This window comes from Triturus cristatus, chromosome 2_2 (genome assembly GCF_964204655.1).
Source record: "Triturus cristatus chromosome 2_2, aTriCri1.1, whole genome shotgun sequence".
Classification (NCBI taxonomy): domain Eukaryota; kingdom Metazoa; phylum Chordata; class Amphibia; order Caudata; family Salamandridae; genus Triturus; species Triturus cristatus.
Genome location: NC_140582.1, coordinates 1,171,802,884 through 1,171,827,861, shown reverse-complemented (window position 1 = coordinate 1,171,827,861; position 24,978 = coordinate 1,171,802,884). Strand labels below are relative to the sequence as shown.

General features: G+C 46.5%; 1 protein-coding gene across 11 annotated transcripts in view; it reads right to left on the bottom strand.

Annotated features, from left to right (window-relative positions):
* Positions 1-24,978, bottom strand: part of DYSF (dysferlin) — a 1,012,908-nt gene that overhangs the window by 243,384 nt on the left and 744,546 nt on the right. For all 11 annotated transcript variants that reach the window (XM_085642744.1, XM_085642751.1, XM_085642747.1 and 8 more), the window contains one exon: positions 68-249. In XM_085642744.1, the coding sequence (XP_085498870.1) occupies positions 68-249 (182 nt within the window). The remainder of the gene's footprint in view (positions 1-67; positions 250-24,978) is intronic.

The window sequence follows — 24,978 nt, the reverse complement described above, 5'->3', positions numbered from 1 at the left end:
ATCTTTGTAGTTTAACAAGAAATCAATAAAAATAAATAATTTACACGCTGTGTTCACAAATACGTACATAAGTATCTTGATCGTATATTTCCACCACTATGTCGGGAGGATTTTCAGCGATATTTTTAGGATCCCCAAAGATTTCAATTTCATAGAATATGAGTGTTTGATCCCATGTTGGATTCAGAGTTCCCCTGATTACGACGGTCTTCTGACTCTGGTGGAGAAAAGAGACAATCGCGTACGGGTCTGCAGAAGAGAAAAAACAAACATATGTTACCTGTATGTGCAATTGAATTATGGCAGGAAAGGTAAAGTAAAAATATAAACTCAATTTACAAGACATTGGGGGTCAGAGCACTCACGCAAAATGAATGACAAAAATCCAGAGAAAGTCATGTACAAAAGGGACGATTCACATGTAGTAGGGAGTACCCAACCGTACCTCATTTATCACTGAGTTCAAACCAAACTCAGCAGTCTGAGGAGATATTTGTACATATGCAAAATGGACAGTACGTACAAAGAGCTTGTGCAGCACACTCATTTAGCAATATATCAGGACTGTTTGTTAGTGATGTGGCTAGCTGCATATAGTAAACATGTGTTTGCAAGCCGCTATGCCTAGAAGGCGAAATATGGCATCTCGCCCACATTTAGGGATGGCAATACCTACAATAAATGTTTACAAGTGTTCCCGCTGTTGCCAGGGTAGGGATGGTGGATTACCATTTACAACGTGCGAGCTGTCCATGGCACTATATAGTAGGGCTAAGCTCGTCAACATTCATCTAATACTAAAAGAAAGAACAACAAACATGTAACTAATCACCAAAAGAAAATAATGCCACCAAACAATGAACAAGTAAATAGATCATATGTAAAAGTGCCTGTTGGACTTGGACCTTTCTGCAGGGTCACCCCCAAAGTCTTTTGCCTTCACCCTCTTGTTTTCTGAACCAGTTTGGTTGGCTTTTAGGACTCTGTACACTTTACCACTGCTAACCAGTGCTAAAGTGCTTGAGCTCACTCCTTTAACCATGGTAACCATGGTAACATTGGTAAAGTGGTACTACATGTACCTAGGGTCTGTAAATTAAATGCTACTGGTGGGCCTGGAACACTTATTGTTTCACCAACTTATGTAGCCTTTTAAATAGGTCTCAGGCCTTCCATTGCAGCCTGTGTGTGCAGTTTAAACTGCCATTTCGACTTGGCAAAATAAATCTTTGACCATGCCTAACCCTTCCTCTGTAATATATATTCGTTAACCCTAATGTAAGCCCTAAACAGCCGAGAGGGCAGCGGGCAGTGTATTTAAGAAGTTGGACGTGTACTTTTATGTTTTAAATGTTCTGGTACCGAAAACTTCCTAAATTCTACCTAACCAGTAGGATAACATTAGGTTACCTAATTACATTTAGTAAATAATAACTTTCATTTGGGAGGAAGTAGGAATGCTGAATTTGGTGTCTAAATAATTGTAATTTAAAACCCTTTTTAATGGGGAAAGTCTGATTTTAAGTGGCAATTCTGAAAATATCCCTTTTAAGAAAGTTGGCATTTACTTGTCCTAACCATTTGGTGTCTACAGCCTGTATCCTGGGTCACATGACTGGGTGTGTATGACAGTTGGTCTTTGTGGATTGCTCTTGGACTGTGAGACAAAGTGGGACATGGTATTGTGTTGTTAGGATAGGCCATGTCTGGCTTGATTGGGTGGGGAACTGTCACCTACCACACTTGCACGCCACAAAGTCTTTGCCAGAGCACACTCACAAAGGGTTTAACACTAGTCTTTAGAGCCCCCAGACAAGCTGGGGCCTGGTCAGGAAGGCAGGAAATCCCACATACCTCTATGGGTGGAAACCTCCAGAAACGTTTCCTACTTCAAAACTGGCATCAGGTATAAATATTGGGCCCTCAGACCAAACTCTTCAGTACACCTCTGGAACTGTGGAAGCCTCAGAAGGACTCATGTGCTGCTCTGCTGCAAGAAGAAGTGCTACTCTGCTGTCCTGCTACTCTGCTGCCCTGTTGCCTGTGTGAAAAGGACTAGACCTGCATCTTAAAACTAGCACCACCAGAGTGATCGATGGGCTAGTTGGCTGGCCTCCTGATCAGAGTCTCAGCGACAGAAAAGGCTCCAGCAACCTTGAGCCCAGCACTTGGTCTCTGTCTACTTTGAGTCCTACACCACAAGTGGTACCACCCCAGTCCTGGAAGTCGGTCTGAAGGTGCTCTGCCAGCACAGCTGTGGTCTTGTGGGCAGAACCGACACAGCTCAACGCATTTCCTTGCAGCCCCACATTGGAACCGCATTCCCAAAGTAGGACCTCGCATCGCAGCCCCTCAGAACTACTGCCGTGAGATGCATCCTCGATGCTGGACCTTGCATTGCAAGCCCCTCGTCAACAGCATCCTTAACAATGATGCAGGACATTGCCTCGCAGCCCGCAACTCCTCGGTACCACTGTTGCACGACACATCCTCGTTGCTGGACTTTGATTCGCAAGACCCCTCCCATCGACGGCATCCTCGACGATGATGCAGGACCCTGCATCGTAGTCCCGCAGTTTCGTCAGAGCCGCTGCTGCACAACATATCCTCGATGTGGGATCTTGTAACTCTCTGCAACCAGGATTTATGGTACTTTGTTCAGCAGGCCTAACTTGGTCCCTCTGTTTGGCTTATGCCCCATCGTGGTCAGCCTGAACTTGTGAGTTTGTCCCGGTCTGGCACGACCAACTAGCCACAGTTGTCTCTTTGTGCTTTTAGGCACTATTTTCACTTACATCTTCAATTGCTTATCTCCGGTTCTACTGATTAGATTTCTGTTGTATTGGTCTCAAATAATTAATTAAATTTAATGCTATCTTTTTAAATTGCTGTGGGATTTTTATGGTGTTGTGTTTTAACTTTATTACCTTTTGAAGTACTGTATAAATACCTTACACATTGACCTCTTTGCGCCAAGCTACCAGAGGGTAAAGCACAGGTTAATTTGGGGTTTGCTTGTGTTTCACTCTGACAAGAATTGTGGATGCTGCTGGAGTATGGTTTCACCCCCCTCAAACAATAACCCAAGGTCCTACTCTGCCTCATAGACATTCATTGCCACTAAAAAATAAATAGATAATGAAAACATATAAGTAAATGCGCCTTGTACATGTTCATTGCCAGTCATCAAGAAATACATGGCAAATTAGCCTCATATACATTCATTGCCACTGATAAATAAGTATACAATAAATTGATTTAAAGCACATACATAGTGATTGCCACTGATCAATAAACAAATAAATGCTTTATTAGTGTGCTATTTGCAAAATCATTGCATCCATTCTGAAATCTTATGCGCATTCATTGCAGATATTCTGAGATTTAGTATTCTGTGGATCAACAGGTCTACATTTTAGTAAATGCAATTGAAATATAGTATAGTCTTAGAGCCCGAACTAGCGGGCTCTACCGGCCATTAAAGGCCCGCTCCAGCGTTAAAAGCCCAAGCCGGAGGCGAGGGCCTTTAACAAGGGAGCAGGCCTTTAATGGCCGGTAGAGCCCGCTAGGAGGGCCCTAAAGCCATTATAACATTCCACTATTAGAGGGCAGAATGTTCTCATTAGTAAAAACAAAGGCCTCCCGGAGCCCGAGGGGGTTTAAATCCCCTCGGGCTCCGGGATGCCTTTGTTCACAGGAGCAGCTGTGAAAGGAAAACAGCATTAAATGTTGGTGCTCCGGGCTTCTTCCGGCCATTGGAAGCCCAGAGCTCTCCATTGTCTACAATGCAGTGCTCAACATCCCAATGTTCTAATAATCAGGAATCTGAATACTACTCATTTGTGTTTGGAAAATTGATTCTTTGGTTATTAGAAAGCGTTTTGTACTATAGTCGCGTGCTTCTAGAATAGTGCTGAAATTCACTCCATCTACCTCAAAAGTGCGAATACTCTGGGCAAAACGTTCTTTGTGTAGAATGGCAAAGTGCGCCCTGCAAATTACTGAGGGGCGCGCGGGGGTGGGGGGTATTAATCACGCTCTTAGGGGCATATTAACAAGGAACAGGGAAAACTAACGCTAAGGGCGCTTAGCGTTAATTTTTTTAACGCCCGCTATCGCTGGAAAATATTGTCTGGTTATCGCGTTATTAACAATGCTAACCGCCTAGGCGATAAAAAAATCCAGCGATAGCATCATTTTGGGAGGTTATCGCTGGTAATGCAGCGATACAACTACAAGGATAGGGATATCCTTGTTGATAGCCCATGGTGGACTTAGCTATGTAATCCACCTCCCATTGAATTACATGGCTAAATCTGAAAATTAGTAGACGTAAAAAAGCAGCGTTAACCATGGTTAGCGCTGCTTTTTTTGTCTCTGAAAGGGTTAGCGTGAAGCTTGATAATAGAAGAAATGTCGCTTAGCGACATTTCTCCTATTATTTTGCTCTGGAATGCCCCCTTTGCATCTCATTAGAGATGCAAAGGGAAGCGCAGTGAAAAAGGGTGCTACCATGCGATTTTGCATGTTAGCACCCTGTTGTTGATAGGGCGATATTTTTATCTCTGCTTCTTTGGCTTCTAAAGCCAAAAAAGCGGAGATAAAGCCCTTGTTAATATGCCCCCAAGTAGGAAGTGGGATCAGCCAGGAGAGGACCCTTTGTTACATTCTCCTCTGATTACCAGGACATTCCCCACTCTGCCAGCCACCACGTGGGAGGCGATACTACAGACTGGAGGCTAAGGGCTTTAAAATCCTGCACCCAGTGCTTCATTTGTAAAAAACACGTGCCATGGCTCTCGTCAGGAAGCCACTGTAGTGTGCACCACACATTACCCCTTCCATGCTGCCAATGATAGTACCAATGCAAAAAGAACAAACACACTCTTGCAAGTGTGACAATTTGGACTATTTCAGGCCCCCAAAGCTATAAGAAAGGCTTGGGCGGCAGGTAATAGTCATTTGTCATGTGTATCGAAATAATAATTACCTATTGTTGTGCTCATCTTTAAATTGCCCAGACAGCGCCACCTTCTGGCAGACTGTCACAAGCTCCAGTGTTGACAATTAAGCGCCGGTGCCCACTGGCTCAAATTAAGCACTGCCTGCACCACCCCTTGGGAAGTCCTCTTTGTCCTCTTTTCCTCCAAGAGCAGTGGCTACATGGGCAACACAAACACCCAACCACCCAGAGCCTCCTAATTGGCAACATTCTGCCTGACATAGCGGTGGTACCTATGCCGAAAGAGATCACTCTTATGAGCTGTCAAACTTTCATCTTATGTATCTGAACCCTCCGCATGAAGGTTTGAGTTGGGCACAGCGGCTGGGGGGGTGGGGGGGGGGGGGCTGCTGCAAGTGATCCACACTTTCTGGCTCTACCGTGTGGTTGTAAGGTGTGATGTTTAGGGGTTTAGGGGTGTGATGACGCTCAGACAACTATGTCTTCAGCTAGAGGTCATGTGCTTACATTATCGCTTATGCCAATGTTCCTTGGCTGCGGGGCGGTGCCTGCCCCATAAATATTATACATGTGTAAAATCTCACGGCAAGATTCTGTGCGTTGTCAAGATATGCAAAATATGTTATTCGGGTCTGTATTTGGAAAAACATTCTGTACCACTTTTAGATGCAATTTCATAAATTCTTTCCACGTAGATCTAATTTCCGCCCTACTGTGAATAAAACAAACCTGTCAAGTCTTTCTCTCATATCTGTCGGTGAAGGGCGGGGCCCATGACATTATTACAACACAGCTTACCTGTGTTAACATATGTTATATTTTTATTTTTTAAGTAAAGCAAGGACCTATCCAGGCAACCTAATCCTCCTGGGTCATATCTTTCCAAAGCCAGCATTTGACGTTGGAAAATGAGCGTGAAGGGCACACAGGGGTAAGAAATCTGTTTCACGGAGAACTGAAAGCATGAAATAACTTCTTAGCAGGAGTCCTGGAGGAGGCAAATGTACCGTAAAGGCCTGGAAAACTACAGAGGAGAAAGTATGAGTAAGGTCTCAAGGGGGTCCAGCTTAGGTCTAGGAGGGTTTCTGCTAAAGCCAGAATTTCAGATCAACCACTGACTATATAAAAAAAAGCTACATTTTAATTTATTATATGAATATTTACAAAATGTGGATAAGAGTATTCCATTATGAATCCGGCCCTCCTTGGCCAACATTGGGCATTCCTGCTAGACCGTGCAGGGTCAACAGAATGCAAGGAAATGGTTGATCTGGAATAAGAGAACCCAAGGTTAGAGGGTGTGGTGTAAAGGCCAGAGCGACGACCTTGAAGCTGGGGAACCAGGTTCGAGTGTTGGCGGGACGCTCAAGCATCCTGTGATTTTGGGAAATCACGTAATCTCCCCGTGCCTGAAAAATGAATGTGTCCTTGTGTAACGCAACTGGTGCTCCTGTAAAGCGCTCTGATACCTTCGGGTCGAGTTTGCGCTATATAAAACTACAACAAAAAAAGGTCACCAAGTAATAAACCCCAATGGGAGACGGCCATCTATACTCTGTTGCTCTAAGGCGCGAGTATAGGTGTAATCAGTCAAAAGGAAAATGGCGTGGATGTAAAACCACTCCTAACGCATAACTAATATGGATAGTTTCACTTTCATCTTTCCAGCCAGGGCTTCTCAAAGGGGCAGCGAGATGATTTTTCTTTACAGGGAAGGGAAGATATAGGCGCTGGAAGTTGGGGCGTGGGGGTTGCTGCAGCACCCCCAAAAATAACCATGTTTGAGTCCAGAAGGCATGATCAATAAAGATGCCTTAGGATTTTGTTTTTATTGAGTCACATTTGCTGTGAATTCAGATACAAAGGTCAAATGTCAGGCTATGTCTTCTGACAAATCCCTGCTTATTTGGAAACTGGTGTTTACTTGTATTTCTCTGACTGCAAAGTGAGAGGATTTTGTAAAAGTGGCATGGGTGGCAATCTTACTGGTGTGCAGGAAAGGAACTGCTGTAGGTGGGGGAAGTATGGGGAGGGAGAGCATGTATGGGGGGTGACGGACTGGTTAATAATAATAATTTAAAAATCTTACCTGATGCCGCCGGCCGCCATCCGACAGACTCCCATTCAATCTCCGTGCAGCAGAGCAGCGCGAGGGCTAGCCTGAGCGTGCAGCAAAGAGGCTCTGCTCAGGTCATGGAGTCTGTGGGGTTTCTCCAGTCCAGCTGCGGAATGCAGCCGGGATGGAGAAACCTAAGTGCGCATGTGTGTTTTGGTCGGCCTAAGACGGCCGGCCAAACACATGTGTGTACTTAGGGAGTGCACAAGCACTCCTCCTCCCACCTCCAATGCCCCGCCTCTCATTACACAAGCTGGTTCAGAGCCGGCAAAAGAAAAATAAAGCGATGTTAGAGCATTATTTTATGTTTCGTTTGCTAGCTCTGCGCTAGGCAGTGGGGCAACGCTCCTCCGCCATTGCAGAGGAGCCGCCACTGAACAAATATCAGCAATTAGGAAAGCTGAAATGAAGCACATTTTTTGTATTTCTGAAGTGTGATGGAAGCAAAGATTTTAATAGGAACAAAGCAAGACACTCTACTTTGTGCAAATGATAAATAGTCGATGAGACCCAATGACCACACATCATCCTTTGTGTGTTATATAGTTTTACCATTAAAAATGCATCTCTATGCAAACTTAGTGGCCACTTCAACAGAAAATGTTCTGGGGCAGATTTACAAGCCCCTTGCGCCACTTTTGCGTCATTTTTCCCATGCTAAAAATGACGCAAAAGTGGCACAAGGGGCTTGTAAATCTGCCCCTCTGTCTATAAATGACTGTGCACTACCTCGCCAGTGCTCCAAAATGCACCCCGGCTACAAACCACACCCTTATCACCTCCTGCTGAATTGATGTGGCACATTTGCTGCACTTATTTTCATGTGACGCTTTGATTTTGCACAACCCTATGACTTCAGTGATATAACATTAATGGCAGCACCCCCACTCTGAAAACTGTGCCAGCACTACTGCGAAAAACAAGAATGTTTGCAAAAATCAGGCTTCTGTGATCATGGTAATTGGAACCAATGGGTCCTACACCAGCCCTTGCTAAGTAGCAAGATAATCAAAAGGCTTGGCTTGAAAAGAATGAGGCAGCACTGTTCAGCCAACACAACTACTGTAACAGTTTAGAAAAAAGAAATCAGCCAATAAATAAAAAAATTAATAAAGTAAGCAAATTTAATATACCAAAAATATTGCCGACAGGGGGTTGATAATAAAATATCCATCCTATTAATCAACAAAGTGGGGCAGATTTCTAGAAGCTGCAGGAGAGAATTCAGGAAAGATAGAAAAATAATTACAAATAATCTTAGTGAATGATTATCACTTAAGAATTTAAAATACTGACCAGACACCAACTTGGATGGCTTCACTGGGCTGCAGGTCAACAGAGGGGCCTATGGATGTGGTGAAAGCATGGACTGAGCCGGACTGTCTCTGCTATAAGAGAGAGGTGGCCGGCTACCGCCTTCCGGATTCCATTTTTGAGAGCACTGTTGCAAATATATTACTAAAGCACGGTGTGGTAGCACACTATCCTTTACAGACAGCATATTTTGATTGAAATGACCTCTAATTTTGCAAGACATGCAGTTTTACACATTAAACTGTAGTGTTTATATACAATAATGTATGGAAATTGGGATCAAACAAATGGTAATCATTTTTGCATCACCAAGAAAAGTATCTTGATTTGTTTTGATCCTATTAAAATCTTTGTTTCCATCACAGCTGAGAATCACAAAACCAATGTGCCTTGTGTACTTTCCTAATGGGTAATATATATTTAACTATTTGTACAGTTCATTTACAGGTATTTAAATGCTGGTGTGTGTTAGAATAAAATGGACATCCTACTGCCTAACCTTTCAAACTGCCTGTACCCCAGCCAGATTGTCGCATAGTTCACTTTACAAAATAAAACAATGAAGCCAGAGAAAATATTTACACCCCAATCCCCATGTTAAAAGAATAGGCAGCATTTTGTCATCAGACATAGTCAGTCATTTGGCCTCTTTCTTTGAACGCACAGCAAATGTGACAAGATAAATACAAAATGTAAAGACCTCTTAACTGTCCATTCACCTTCAGAACTCTATCTCCACAGACTTACATTTGTAATTATTTTCCAATTCTCCAGACAGATCTCACAACAAAAGGCTATTGGTTGTGATCTTGGGGTCAGCTAGCAGTGCTGCAGCAATTTTCAGAAGTTATTTCTTGGTTATTTTGGGGGCGGCTGCAGCACTCCTGCACGACTTCTTCCAGTGCGTATGAGCTAGAGTGCTGGATTGAGAAAAACACTTCCATCCAAACAAAGAACAATGAAGCTGCAATCAAGTTTGGAGACTAGAGGGAGGGCTAATCCAAATTCGTGAGCTTCTCAAATGATCACAGGGAAAAGCGTTTGCACTTCCTGCTGTGCCCAGAAAGAGATAATCGTGTGGATCCCTGTCTTATGTACTACTGCCCTGCTCTCAGTCCAACAAAACACCTGGGGTTGTTCTATAAATCCTTTGCCTGCATAAGTGTCTCTCAAAAGTCAAATCCTGATTGAATATCAGGAATGGATTTCCACTTGCTCATGTGGTAATTTGAAATGAAATAGAATTAAGCAGACCATCCGGGTCTATCAGGAAATTGTAAAGACTAGAGAGTGCACCGCCTCAAAATGGCCTCTCTCATGGTGAGAGCAGCGTCGGGATTGGCCGCAGGGGAAGCTGGGAGCTTCAGTCTGTGCCCAGAGGAAAAAATTGGGGAGCCGCGTAGTGAGCAGAAGACCGGCATGTACGTTTTCTTTTTTTTTAATAATTTCAGCCCCCTCGCACTGACACCCTGCGCTGCCCCCCCCACATTTCCCTCACACCAGCCGCTACTGGTTTCAGCTGCCAATCGGCACCATGCTGGTGCTTCTCTTTTAGTTAACCACAACCTGTTGTAGATCTCGGAACAGCCTAGGTGGTTAGCAGGGCAGGGTTGGATGCCCGATGCTCATTGTATGTGCTAAGCCAGATCCCTGGGCGGGACTTTGCCAATCATCTCTGCTCCTCCACCACCCCTTCAAAGCATGACTGGAAGGACTCCCCTACTTCCTATATGGTTGTGTTTTCACTGTCACGTGCCGTGTATAGTTCGCCGTAATTCAAAGGTCTATCCAGTGCATAACTTATAAAAATAAATAAAAATACAATGTTATTCTTAGATACCCTACTGAATGCTGGGATTGCTGAACACCAAGGCTGCTTAGCCTTGAGTCCATTTCATGCACTTTCTTCCACCATCGCACACTCTGGCCTTTTATTTCACTCTTCACCTGTGCATACTCCCTTTGTCACTGTTTTCCTATCTTTCTCTTTCTCTTCCTCTTTCTTTCTCTTTCTTTTGCCATTTCTGCCTTTCTCTTTCTTGCTCTGGGTTGAAGTCTGATGATGAGAAATAAATGCTGGTCCCCAAAAATGATTGCCGGTGCTCACCACTTGCAAACACCGGCACAAATTAAGTACCTGGGGGCATATTAGCAAAGAATTGGCGTACAGCAGCGCTGCAAGTCATTTTGCTGCTCTGCTCTACGCCAATTCAAAAGGACAGGAATGCACTGTATTTCCAAGATACTGCGCATTCCTGTCCTTTCAGCCAGCGCAGGTGCACAATTAGCAGCCATGCGCCATTGCAGACACCCTGGTACCATGTGTTGTTGGCACAATTGTTTTTGTGCAGGAAGGGGCACCTTCCTGCACAAAAACAATCACAAGAGGCGTTTTCCTCGTTCTATGTGTGCTGCTGAATGCAGCACACATGGAAAGAGGAAAGAACAAGGAGAAATGTAAACATTTCTCCTCGTTACGCCTGCTCTAGGGAGGCGCAAAGTTTTGACCCTTCCTCAGGTTTACGAGATGTTGTAAATCTGGGGCATTGTCAAATTCCACGGGTGTTGAGAGGGAACATCCACAGCAACAGCCATGGAATGCCTCTTTCACGCAGAGTAAGGCCTTACTCCATATCTACTGGGCCATTAAAAGCCACACGGGATGGCATTTAAGAGGCCTTGCCCCGTGGTGCCCGGGCTTCTGCCTTATCTGATCACACCCAAACTCCACCTGCAGAGGCACACTGTGGAAGGTGAAAATAACTGGATTTGACTTGGGACACAAAGGGCCTCATTTACAATCTTTTGGTGTAGGGCAGCGCCGCGCAGCGCCGCGAGCCTTCTTGCTGCGCTGTCCTACTTCAAAAGAAAAGGGAAGGAATGTGCCGTAGCTGTGGGACACGGTAGATTCCTGTCCTCTTCCCCAGATCTGGCGCACTATTGGCTGCCATGCACCAACACAGACACCGTTGCACAATGGTGCAAGGGTGTCTGTGTTACGGGAATGTTTTTTTGTGCAGGGAGGGACACCTTCCTGCACAAAAACTATCAATGGAGGCGATTTCCCCTTTTTATGTGTGCTTCTGAATGCAGCACACATAGAAAGAGGAAAAAACGAGGAGAAATAATGTTTTTTCTCCTTGTTGTGCCTCCTCTACGCCTCCCCTGAGGAAATGTAGGCTTTTGCCAGGTTTACGGCTTGTTGTAAATCTGGGAATGTGTCAAATGCCATGGATTTTATGTGGGAACACCCACCGAAGCGCCCATGGCACGTCACCCCATTGTAGTGTGAGGTACTGCAGCGACTTGCGCTGCATTGCCTCACTCCATATTTACAAGCCCATGAATAGTCACGCAGGGTGGCTTTACTTGGCCTCGTAGATATGGCTAAGCCCTGTGCGCCCTTAGGCATGTCACAAAAAGTGACGTGCCGGTGGCGCACAGGACTTGTAAATGACTTGTAATGACCCCCCACCTCAGAAAATTGGGAGGCAACCCTCGGAAACAATGCACAAGGCTTGAGGTAAAAAATGCTTAAAAACATAAAGGAAGCTGGGTGGAGGCAGAACAGGTTACGCAACTCACGCTTATGAAGGGCAGACTCCAGAGGAGGTGCAGGGCTGCTGATGTCATAAACGTGCTCAGTGGATGAGCCCCTGATGATGTCAGCTTATACAGAGCTGGAGACTGGGTGCCAGATGCATCAGTGGCAAATGAATTATTGACTGAACCCAGGGTCGGCTGGAGGGGGTGCAACTGGTGCAGCTGCACATGGTGCTGAGCTCAGGGGGCTGTTTAGAAACAACCTCTGGGTTTTAAAGCACCTGCTGCAGAGTTCCTTGTGTGTTCTGTAGTTTTCAAACATCAATAAAGTGAGCGAGAGATTGGAGTTTTGCCTAGTGGCAGTTTGGACTCATTATAAAGTAGCGCAGGAGGTTAACATGCCTGCTGTAAAGAGTGTGTGGGATCCAGATCACAGAACTGTGTTTTATGTGGATAGCTCAGTGGGTTACTTCTTTTTGTCACAGAGTTCCTTTTGTTACCTCAATAAGTTCATAAGTTACAATCCTAATATAGCACAGTGACCAATGAACTGTCATCAATGAGCTGCAAGCAGATTGCATAGTATTGGTTAGAATTTTAGGTTTTTCCCCAGTCTTTCATTTGCCCGAACCACTATGGTACATTTTAAATCCTGAGTTCGTGCTTCTCCAGACCAGGCACTCGTAAAATAGCCTGCCTACCAGCATGGATGGAACCTTGTAATCCTCATTGTTTTATGTAGCGTTTCCTATAGACTGATTTACTCACATATGATTAATTGTCTCAGTATAATGTGTGTGTGAAGTAAAGAGCTCTGACACCCTACACTGGCATGAGCAGCGCTATAAAATAAATTAAATGTATGTGAGAGAGGAGCTATGGAGAGAAGGGGGCACTGCGGTATGGTGGTAGTGAATCCGTGGGGTAGGAGTTCACTGGGGGGCCCCTAAAACAATTGGCGCACCGGCGCCACCAGCCTGAGTGCCCTCACGAATCCAGGAACTTTGCCCCACCATTGAGGCTCACCAGGCTGGCAATGGTGCAGAGTTTGGGGTGATGCACAGCGCCTCATTAATGAGTCAGAGGGACCCTGAGGTCTCAGAATAAAGCAAGGTGACTGAATCTGCAACTTCTACAGGACTTCAGTGGCACCAGGAGGAGAGGTGGGAGGAAAGGAGAGGAGAGGAGGGAGGAAATGAACCTGGGGCAGAGCACAAGTAGCCACATGCAGGTAGGAAGGATTGCATATGCTATGCATGTTATTACATGACTCCACGTGCTGGATTACTGAAAGTGCAAATGTTTTTATATCGCACCTTGTCACTAAACTCGTTGCAGTAGGGGACTCAGAGGTATGCAAATAGAGCATTTGGCATAGGGCAGCGCCGCAAGCCTGTCATAGACTCTCCCTGAAACCTACTAGCCTTTCAAAAGCAGCAGTTTGTCCGGTAAGGTAGCTCAGAAGATTAAAGAGCCTGCTGCACAGATCTATGTGAAACTTGAGGGTCCCAGATTCCAGTCCCAGTTCTAATCCCAAACACGCCCAGTATGATAATGTGCCAGCTGCATAGATCTTTGTGTAAACCGCAGGAGACATATTTAAACTACAGTAACATAGCTCAGTGTGTCAATACGCTTACTGCAGAGGCTAACTGCATATATGCAACAGATCATAGTTTACATTTCCAGCAAACATAACTGAGAGGGTTAATGATATGTGTGCAACCAGCAGAACACGTGCTCTGATCCCAAGAATACAGCTCCTTGAGTGAATGCGTCTGTTGCAAAGATTAATGTGTACATTGCAGGTCACAGATGCAGGTGTAAGTAGGGAAATAACAGGCGAGGACAGCTTCTTCCATTTAATGTGGAAGCGTAGACGATGGCGGTTGGTGACATAAAAAATGGTGGGGCGCTACATACATACATTAAAATAAACATTTAAGAAAGAAAATATAAAGGTTTCACTTACCTTATCCTGTAGCACGTCCTCGGTGTTCTCCAGTTCCTGGCACCAGACTCACAGTCAACTACCTTATGCAATCCAGGCGCTGCTCTCATGCTGTTAAGCAGCATGAGTGAAGCATCTGGATTGGCTGGAGTAGGTGGGCTGGCTAGGGAGCTCCAGAAGGCACTGGAGGCCTGCTCTCAAGACAGCTCTCAAGACAGCTGGGTCGGAGAGGTTTGAATTTCATATGTTGTGCTTGCAGTAGTAATATATCCGGCCAAACCTGCATGCGCACTTCAAACTGAAGCGGCCACTCCTCATTTCTACCATGCATCAGTAATGATACAATGGCCCGCCCTCATGCTTCCTTCAGCAGAGAGTAAAAAATAAACTATTAATAAAATCATTTTATTACCATTTAATTTTTCATGCTTTCTGCAGCAGTGTGGGGGGGAGGGGGAGGCGACGCTCCGCCGTTCCAATGGAGGAACCGCCCCTGAGTCTGCGCCATCACATATTAGTGAAGTGTGACGTTAATCACATGCCTGACTAGGATGGAGGCTGCCTCCATGCAAGAGGCTTGCTTGCCTGAAATTTATTGTATAGATGGTTAACAGGGAATAATAAATACGTGAATCAAGTGAGCGAGCACTCTTCCCTAAAACCAAACTATTCAAACAAACAGAATTTGGCACAAAGTATGTCTTCATCCACTCTTTCTAGATGCTTTACGAGGGTTGCCCCCTGGCCAATATTGTATCAATTTTATTCCAAGGCCCTTTAAAAGAAAATTGGGAAAATCAGCAATAGCCAATATTTCCTCATTTCAGATACAAGTGCTGATGTAGAGTTTGGAAGAGAAGGTAGTACTGCGTCGTGGCCAAATGGCCAGAGCTGCCAACTTTGGAACTGGGAGCCAGGTTTGAGTCTCGACGTCGGCTTGACATCCTGTGATTCTGGGAAAATCACTTTGCCTCCTGTGTGCCTAGAAAACAATTAATCTGACCTTGTGCGATTTAATCTGTTGCTCTTATAAAGCGCTCCAATTCCCATGTGTTGAGTTCATGCTAAATGAAACTACTCAAAAAAGGGGATGGAGGGCTCCCTCTGCCAAAGTCACCTTTTGTCTGTCTGACTGAAAGCTGGGTGGTTTGACAATGACTCGACAACTGAGCCCTCTCCCCCTCTGTCACTGACATACTCCTTCAATGGCCCAACAGAGGGCCTTATTTATGAGAAGTGATGCATCGCTGTGTGAAAACAGCGATGCGTCACTTCTCAGTGCGCCCTCCTTGCGACATGATGGATGCGTCATATTTACTGTATGACGCATCATGTAGCAAGAAGTTAGATAGGTCACTATTATTGACGTATCTGTAGGTGTAAAAGTGACGCATTGCTGGGGTGTGTCTGACTCCAGCAATGTGTCCATTCACATGGGGCAAGCCCCATGTGAAAGGGCCTGCGTCACCCTTACGCCTGCTGTAAGGCAGGCGTAAGAAATTGACGCAATGGCGCCCTAGAGTTGGGGCACTGAAATCTCATAGATTTCACTGAACTACTTCTATGAGGTTTTTTACAGGGCAACGCCCACCCTGCAGACATTATACCTGGTGCAGGTATAATGTGGTGCAGGGGTTTACAAAGTGATGCATCTGCCTAGATGTGTCACTTTGTAAATAGGGCGCAACATGGCGCATTTTTTTCTCCGCCGGTCCATCACAAAAAGTGATGCAGCGTAAAAGTGACGCAAGGGCTCATAAATAAAGGTCCAGAGTATGCACTGAGAGGTCAGCCATCCAACTGCCCGCCCAATTTAGTGTGGGTGGTGGGATGGATTTTCTTGCTGTCCTTCACTGTTAGGTAGACCCTGGCAGTGAGGGACAGCAAAAAATAAAAATTGACCCACCCCACACTAAGGGGGAAAACTCTCATGGTGTAGGGGTAAATAGTTTTACTTTGTTCAAAAACAAACTCCTGCTTTCAGGATGTGTTTTTGAAAAACGTAAAACTTTGCAAACGTTTGACAGCCAGCCGTCCTGTTTAATGGAGTCCATCTGCGGCTGGTCCACTGGGGCTGAGCGGCCACGCCCCCCCACCTTTTGCCCCTCATGAACAGTGTCTGTCAGGCTGAACAAAGGTCAGCCTAACAGACACTGTTCATTGTCAGGTCAGGCAGCCAGGAGCCAGACATGCGCTAAATGCGCAGGCTCCTGGCTGCCTGAGCTGACCTTTGTTGGGCTGAAAAAGTCACAGCTCCTGTGGGCGTGACCTCTTCAGCTCAGCAAAGGTCCCTGAGGCCCTCCCCTCAGTGGAGAGGTGTAGTGTCACTGATTGCCTCGCACCTGGGGGCTTCAGATTTCAGCTCTAAAGCACCCAGGGTCGAGTCTCAATAAGTGACACTGTATCACAGAGTGGGGTGGGGTGGGGTCAGCAGTGTCACTGACCCCATCCCACTTTGTGATGACGTTGGAACTGCTTCCTTCCCTCATTGGCTGACCTTAGGTCCCATGCCTCCTGGGACCTCCAAAGCAGAGCTGCAGGTAAGTGTGTGAATGGATGTGTTTGTGTGCGCGCGCAGGTGAATGCTTGCCTGTGAATGTGTGTGTGTGTCCCTCTGCCCCACTTCCTCCTAAACTTACTGATCGCCACTAACAGAGCCATTTGTCAAACTTATACATGATTGACAGAATCCGTCATGGAAATATTAGGAGGTGTCTGTGGGGCAAGTGGACATCTCTAAATTTGGTTTTACCAGCTGCTATTCTGTACAGAATTTCCAATTCCGTCAGGTTTAGTACAGACAGATACCACTTGCTCTGTGAAGGTGGTAAATGTCTATGAGGGCTCTATTGCAGGATAGGAGAGTAGGAAGGAAGGGGAAGATGCCACCTTCAAGTGCTGCGTAAATACATGCTCCGCCCCTCTGTTCCTTGGTGGGCGGTTGGGTAGAGGCCATTCAGCCCCTTCCCAAAGCAGAAATTCTAGTCAATAAAAACAGGCCAGTGTGCCTGCCGCTGGCAAAAATGGGTTTGGAAAGGTTGGCCAACACATAATTGTGCGAAGTTGCATCCATGTGAGAGTTCTGCTCCACACAAGAGCTAGTGCTCCACATTAACTGTTGGATGCTCGTGAAACACACAAATGGACTAGATACAGGACTTCAGCGAGACTGCTTTGGGTTGAAACTGGGGAGTAAATCTGGTATGGAGGGAGGCTAGCCCTGTCCTGGAATAGTCGTAGAGATATTGAGATAATTCCGATTTCAGTGAGTGTTTAACCCGCTGAAGTTACTTTAGGGCCTGATTTAGAATTTTGCAGACTGATTATGAACTGTTGCCATGGTGAAATACTTTACGTGCTCCACTGTGAGCGTACTCCACCCGCCAAATTTAGAGATTTTCACCGGCCCGGTGGACATTTCTTGCATTTCCAAGAACTGCTTGTAGTAAAATGAGGAAGGTCCAATCCAGGTAGTTTTCCATGTAGGTTTATTAAGGTAAGGAGTTACATAGGGGAGAGCCCCACCAGGAGCAACCTCCCTGCTGCTCAGCCCATCTCCAACTGACACTCACACACACGAACATTCCATTCACCAGCATTCTCTCACACATACACTCAGGCTGAGCAGCAGCAGTATAACACATCCCCCTTCTTAGTAACGGAAAAGAAGGGAGGCACAAAAGGCATTAAAAGCAAAGCATGAAATAAATAAGCAAACAACTTTCTAGAAGGATAACATGAACAATTAAAGATGGAACACAGTGACACAAGTACAAAGGCTCATGCACACCACCACACCACCATCCTCCTCTCTAACACAAAAAAAACCTCAAACACTCCACACCACAGACTACATACCAATCCAAGTACCTGAAACGTGCAAGCTGGCCAGGCAAACACGAAAACCACAAGGAAACATCAAAGGTGTGAAAGCAAACTCAACAAACAGAAAACAAACAGTAAGCAAACATGGACAATATCCATGCAGAACATCGTAACAATCATAATAACAGCAAGCCTTCCCTCAACAACACAAGTTGAGGTGTGAGGTGTGGACGGGGCTCCACACGGAACATCAAGAACAATAAAAATACTTCCCCCAAATCGCTAGTTGGAGTGTGATGTGTGGGGGACACCACACGGTACAACAGACACGCAAAAGCTGCGGCACTTCGCCCAACAACCCTAGTTGGGGTGGAATGTGTGGGGGACACCACACGGCACAATGCATTATGCAGAAACATCAAACTTACCCCAAAGCACGCTGAGGTGGAATGTGTGGGAAAAACCACACTGCACAGAGGGACACAGAACAATAACAACACTTCCCCCAACAACCCTAGTTGGGGTGGAATTTGAGGGGCACACCACATGACACAAAGCAATATGCAGGAACAGCAAACTTCCCCCAAAGCACCCTAGGGTGGAATGTGTGGGAAAAACCACACAGCACGGGGGGACACTCTGAAAACAATATCAAAACTTCCCCCAACAACCCTAAGTGGGGTGGAATGTGTGGAGGGAAAACCACACAGTACAGCAAGAATAATAAACATCTCTGCCAATAAGCCTGAAACGTAAAAGTGGGGAACATCACTACGAACAACTACACTATTCCCAACAATTATTCAAAGTAAGTGTAACGGAACATCAAGAAACCAGTACGCATGAAGAAAACATCTAGTGAAAGCAACCAGCAAGCACACAACAACATAAGTATAAGAAAAGCAGGCTTCTGCGACATTTAAAATAGAACCACAGGAGAGCATGGAATCATACAGAGTAGTGCATAAACTGTAAGGTAACATAAAACATTTGGAAACAAGATGCAATAATGAGAAAGAAAACGTGAACATCGGTGAGCGAAGTCTCACCTGAACAAAATCCTGCGCGGTGAACTAAAGTTCATTACAGTATGATGAGTAATGACAAAGATGTTGTCAGAAAAGCAGTACTGACATTGCTCACTTGCATAAGGTGACATAGACAAAATGCTCCAATACCAGCAAAGACTTAGAATAGCTAAAAAAAAATATATATATATGACACACAGCAGAATGACTAAATCCGATGAAGCTGAAGAATATATTGCAGGTACAGACGCTGAGAGGAACGATGCACAGTCCGTCATAGAAAGGGAAAACAGTAACTCCAGTAACGTAGATGGTAGCAGACAGAAGTGGTATCCATTTAAATTGAACTCACGTTAAAATCCAATTACCGGCATGGTCGTGTTTTCCCCACGGAGGCTCTAAGCGTGAAAGCAGGTATCCAGTGCGCGAGCAGAAATATTAAAAATAAGCAGTGGTTGGAAAAGAAACAAGTCCTTTGGTGGTATTTGCGCTTAAAGTGCGCAATACATAGGGAAAAACTGTGCATACTGCCAACCAAAAGATGGCGGCACGCTCCGGACGCTGTGCGAGGAGATTGCCGCTGCCCGCGTCCCAAGCAGTGGGACATCAGCAGGGCAGCACTCTAGTGGCCGCCCGTCGGAGCCTTCCCCCCTGCTGCCTCGCGCGCGAGGCTACGCCCACAAAGGTTATGACCCCCCAATAGTGTGGAGCTGGAGGCGGGCCGCGGGGGGCGAGGCTTGCCCCCTCTACTTAGGAGGCCCTCTCGCCCAGTTCCTCCTCTGTTCCCTGCGCGCCGCTCCAGCCTGGACACGCGTTAGGGGGAGGTCAATGAACATATTGGCCTTGAGCATATAGTATAATCAATCCACCCGTATTTATTCGTAATTCCTTCCGGGTGAACCCCTCAACATATATTTTCTCGTGTTTGGAAATGGGGGACATATTTACTTTCTAAATTTCAGACTGTCACAACTCCTACAACAAATGCCGCTTCTCAAATAAGTTCACTTACTCTAGATGTGTTTTAAACACAAGGGGCGCTAGGAAAACCCATAATATCTAATCGCATATAAGCGTGTTTTCATTATGTAGGAAATGCAATCAAACACCTCTGGTGTGATGCCTCAAGACAACTGTAGATTTGCATACGAAGAGAGAAGTCTCAGCGCCTTATCAATATGCAGTGATTCTGGGAAAATCACTTAATCTCCCCGTGCCTAATAAGAAAAGAGTGTGTCCCTGGTGTAGCGGTAGTTGGTGCGCAGGTAAAGCGCGCAAACACTCGATACCTTGCTGGTCGTGCAGCACTACCATACACTTAAAAAATTTACCTTGAAGGCTGTTTTCATTCCTGAAAGCCGTGAACCAGATGCCACCTTCACTATTCCGCTAGCGCCCCCAAGCTTTCCTCCGATTCCTGTCTGCATGTTGAACATGCATGTCTTTGATATTGCGAACGCACCCCTTGCCAGCCACCCGCGATTTTATTAAGGAAGTAGGCCTGGCTGATGGTGGATAAGATAGTCACATGAGATCGGGTATTGGTTAAAATGTTTGGTCTCGGAATACGGATTTATTATTGTGAGTTCCACGCTTAGGTCAGGAGATGCTGCTGCCTTTCATCTTTAGCCTTGCTATTCGGAAACAGCTGGTGTAATGTTCAGCCTAGTCTATACAGGACAGTCAGCAGCCTGAGCTGTTTTAAGACAAGCGGAGGGTCTGGGTTGGAGTCATGCAAACCATCCGTAAAGTCATTCTCACGAAGTGACGGACCTTGTGTGTCCCGAGTGGGACAAGGGAGGGGATGTATATATAGGTGTATATATATATATATAAATATATATATATGTGTTGTCATGGTAGCAGGAGTACAAATGACAAAGGTATTTAGTAAGCACGGGGGGCGTTCCAAGCTCTAAAAGGATAGTTGAGACAGCCAAGTTAAGTTCATTTCGAGGCTTCATTGGTGGGGCAATTCCAGGCGTAAGCATTAAGCCAGACAGCCCTAGGAATTAGGCAGGCGTACGATGAGCTAAACCTTTACAAGGCAATGCTGTAGATTTCCGGTAGCATGCTGGATGGATAAGCTTCAGGGATAAGGCCATGACCTTTCTGGAAGGGGCATTCTTCTTCGACCTGTGTCGAACTGGGAAAGGAAGGAAGGAGGGCTGGATAACTCTTTATTTTACCTGCGGTGGCACGTCTTGCCAGGAGTGATTGGCAAAGGTTTTGCCTTCAGCCAGCCTAGGTTAACACCCATCCCTCCAAGCCAATTGTTCATGGTGGTATTGGGCCGCATTTACACAGCGCAGTATTTGGCCCCTGGGGTTGTCAGTGTCGTGAATTACTAAAATTCCCTGAACTGAAGGTGTGGCCGGGTTTTACACGAGCAGAAGTTTGGGAGTGCAAGCCTCCACCTAGGGGGTGGTTGGCTGAATCTGATGAACTACTTCAAACGGTTCACAGCATTGCACGTGGGAGAGTGGCAATGCCCTGTGCATACTTCACCCAGACACCACAGAATGTGTGTCAATTACCTGTGCATACTTCAACCAGACACCCGGGAATGGCAGGCCCTCATCTACATGATAATAATTGAGAGAGCAGGGAGCGACCATACCCCTTGAATATTGCACTTAAACTTTCTAGTAATGAAAAGGGCTTATCACCTTCTGAAATAAGCATGACCAGAGATGTGCTGCTCTCCAGTGACATTTGACAGGTTAATGGACAAGGCTAGCGGAAAAGCCAGATGTATTGTCATGATTTAAGGTGGACGTGACCGAGGTACTGGCAAGATAGAGGCACTGCCAATTAGGGGTTAGGAACGAAATCATAACTGGGGCTCACAACAAATTATTTGATAGAAATGAGAAGTTTCCTTTTCAAGCCACGATGTCGGTGCCACGACTTACCCACAGCACTGCAACACCGGTGTAACAAGGACTGTAGGCAAAGATATTAACTCCTTTCAGCAGCAATAGAGTCCAAAGCTAGCTGCTATTCAACAAGCAAGGAATGGGATACGCTGTCCCAGTGGAGAGTAAGAAAAGTGTGGGAGAACAGCGGGACTAGTATAAGACTCTATCGTCCAATTTAAGGTACCTTAATTTGCAAGTAGAGAGGCTAAAACCGGGAGATGTTGCTAAAGATATGGGCCAGTTTGTAGTAAACAATAGACTAATACGATGTGAAAGGAAGCAAATTTAGGTAAGCGTGATGTCAGCTTGGTTTATATACGTAGGTGAAGTGGTTAACTCACACGTTACCTTCACCCTGCTTATGGTGCTGTAGCTGTTGGGAACACAATTCCGTGCCAGGTGGCACCTAATTTGGCCAATTGAAAAATCTTAATGGGATTGCAGGTCCATAAGCGCCTATTTCACCAATGCCTTGTTGCCGATGCTATATTTTCCAGCCCGAGAATCAGATTTAGGTGTACTCTTCTCGCCCAGCCTTTCCTTGGAGCCAGGGAGGGGGGGAAACGTTCACGAATTTGGGTCCTCGAGCTGAGCTATGTACCTTCGGCAGCTCAGTCAGTCATATTGGCTTTATCCGGAGTCATGAAAGAAGAATACGTCCATTTAGCAGTTACATAAAAATCTTCTGTCCTGCTAAAGAAATCATGCAATCCCCCGCAGCAGCAGCTGCTATTCAGGTACCATGACGCTATCTATACATCACCTTTGTAGACAAAGCGGAAATCAACACCTTAGTGCTAGGATATGAAGGGAATCGATGGATTGACGAATTCAGCTATGGTTTAGTTCTGGCTCCATATGTAGGTGCTAGATCTTCCCATAATTACGTTAGGAAGATCTGCAGTGGCATCGCCAAGAAGGCTAGTAACTCCAGTCACGCCTAAGCTGAGCAGCATTGGGGCCAAGAGCATTCGTTGTTAGTCTGCCCTGGGCTTCTGAGTAATGTTGCAACTTAATGCCGTATATTTACGGTTACAGAACAGGACCCATTATTTAGCCCACTAAAAGCTGGCTCGCAGGGGCGGGCACCTATAAACAGCGAAGGGAGGAAGGGGGGCTCTGGCAGCGACGGTAGCCTCCCCAGAGCTGTGGCGGAGTTACAGGGCGATCTGGATGCAGACGGGTACAGTAAGGGTACCTCTGCGACAGGCGGTACAGTAAGGGTACCCCTGTCCGGCACAGTAAGGGTGCCCGAGCCAAGGTCCAGGAGCCGAAGGGGGTTCTGGGAAGACCGCGACGGCGCCCCGTTAGTCCTTCGGGCGGTTGGGGGGCCTGACCAACCGGGGGTGTGCCACAACACGCTCCGCCCCTGTCGGAAGGGGCGGGAGTAGGAGACAGATCACGTGACCCAGTGGATGATCTGTAAATAATTATGTGCCACACTGCCGGGCATCGACCCACCGTGTGTGCTGGCTCACCAGGCCGGCGGAGCAGCAAGGGGCTGCCTGCCCTGGATCGCCCGTAAGATAACCCAATTTTATTATCATACTATGTTGTATGAAATAAACCTGCAGCAGTTCTTCACCCACAAATAAAGTGTCAGTGTAATCATTGGGTGACGTCTGTGTATGCGTGTTGACTGAAGCGGATGACGGTGTGGTCACTATGCCGCTGCCCGCGTCCCAAGCAGTGGGACATCAGCAGGGCAGCACTCTAGTGGCCGCCCGTCGGAGCCTTCCCCCCCTGCTGCCTCGCGCGCGAGGCTACGCCCACAAAGGTTATGACCCCCCCAATAGTGTGGAGCTGGAGGCGGGCCGCTGGGGGCGGGGGGCGAGGCTTGCCCCCTCTACTTAGGAGGCCCTCTCGCCCAGTTCCTCCTCTGTTCCCTGCGCGCCGCTCCAGCCTGGACACGCGTTATCCCACCCTTTCCACTTACCCCACGTGTCAGGCACAGCGCGTTATTGGAATGTTTTAATGTTTTCTTTTGCGTTGCAGGCGGAGTTACAGGGCGATCTGGATGCAGACGGGTACAGTAAGGGTACCTCTGCGACAGGCGGTACAGTAAGGGTACCCCTGTCCGGCACAGTAAGGGTGCCCGAGCCAAGGTCCAGGAGCCGAAGGGGGTTCTGGGAAGACCGCGACGGCGCCCCGTTAGTCCTTCGGGCGGTTGGGGGGCCTGACCAACCGGGGGTGTGCCACAACACGCTCCGCCCCTGTCGGAAGGGGCGGGAGTAGGAGACAGATCACGTGACCCAGTGGATGATCTGTAAATAATTATGTGCCACACTGCCGGGCATCGACCCACCGTGTGTGCTGGCTCACCAGGCGGGCGGAGCAGCAAGGGGCTGCCTGCCCTGGATCGCCCGTAAGATAACCCAATTTTATTATCATACTATGTTGTATGAAATAAACCTGCAGCAGTTCTTCACCCACAAATAAAGTGTCAGTGTAATCATTGGGTGACGTCTGTGTATGCGTGTTGACTGAAGCGGATGACGGTGTGGTCACTAGGCTCATGGTGCGTTAATGCACTAGAACGTCCAAGAGCAGGCTGAGAAATGAACTGGTGTCATAGAAGATCCCACGGAGCTGCGAGTATGCAGGTAGGATTGCACGCGCTGAAGAAAGCACGCGCATAGTTTAAACATGACTTTTTAACTGCCAATTGTAATGGGGAAACCAGGGACCAAGTAATTTAACCAAAGAGTCTTGACTCCACAAAAGCTCACATAAACACAAAAAGGCACAGTTCCCCCGTATTTAACATCCTCATAATTATGTGCACAACAGAAAAACAAATCTCCGCGTTGCGGGAATATCTTGACCCAGGCTGGCATATTACTCCACATACGCCTAACAGGTACAGTCCACACAACCTAAATCAAAATTAATGAGAGCAGAGTCCCAATAAAGTTGAAAGAGACTTGAGGGTACATGTAGAAGGGGGTTTACAGTTTAAAGGGTGCTCGCTGTAATGATGCAGGTTGCAGCAGGTCTTTGGGCACACAAGGTCACGAGGGTCACAGGGTAAAGTATGTGGAAGCAGAAACTGATAATTCCACAGGTAAACAGCAGTTTAAGAGCAAACTATCCCAAGGCAACAGGGCAAGTACATCTTGTTTCAAAGCAGCGTAGCAGGCAGGTAGGAGGACCAGGAGGCGGTGAAAACCACTGGACGCTCTCGTGGGAAACTGCGCTTAGGGGGAGGACTGTCCCAAAGTAGCAGGGGAGGGAGCACTGTCCCTAAGGAGCAGGAGAGGAAGCAGGTAGTGCAGGGACTGGCAAACTTACGTTGGGGCGACCGATGTAGAGGTCAC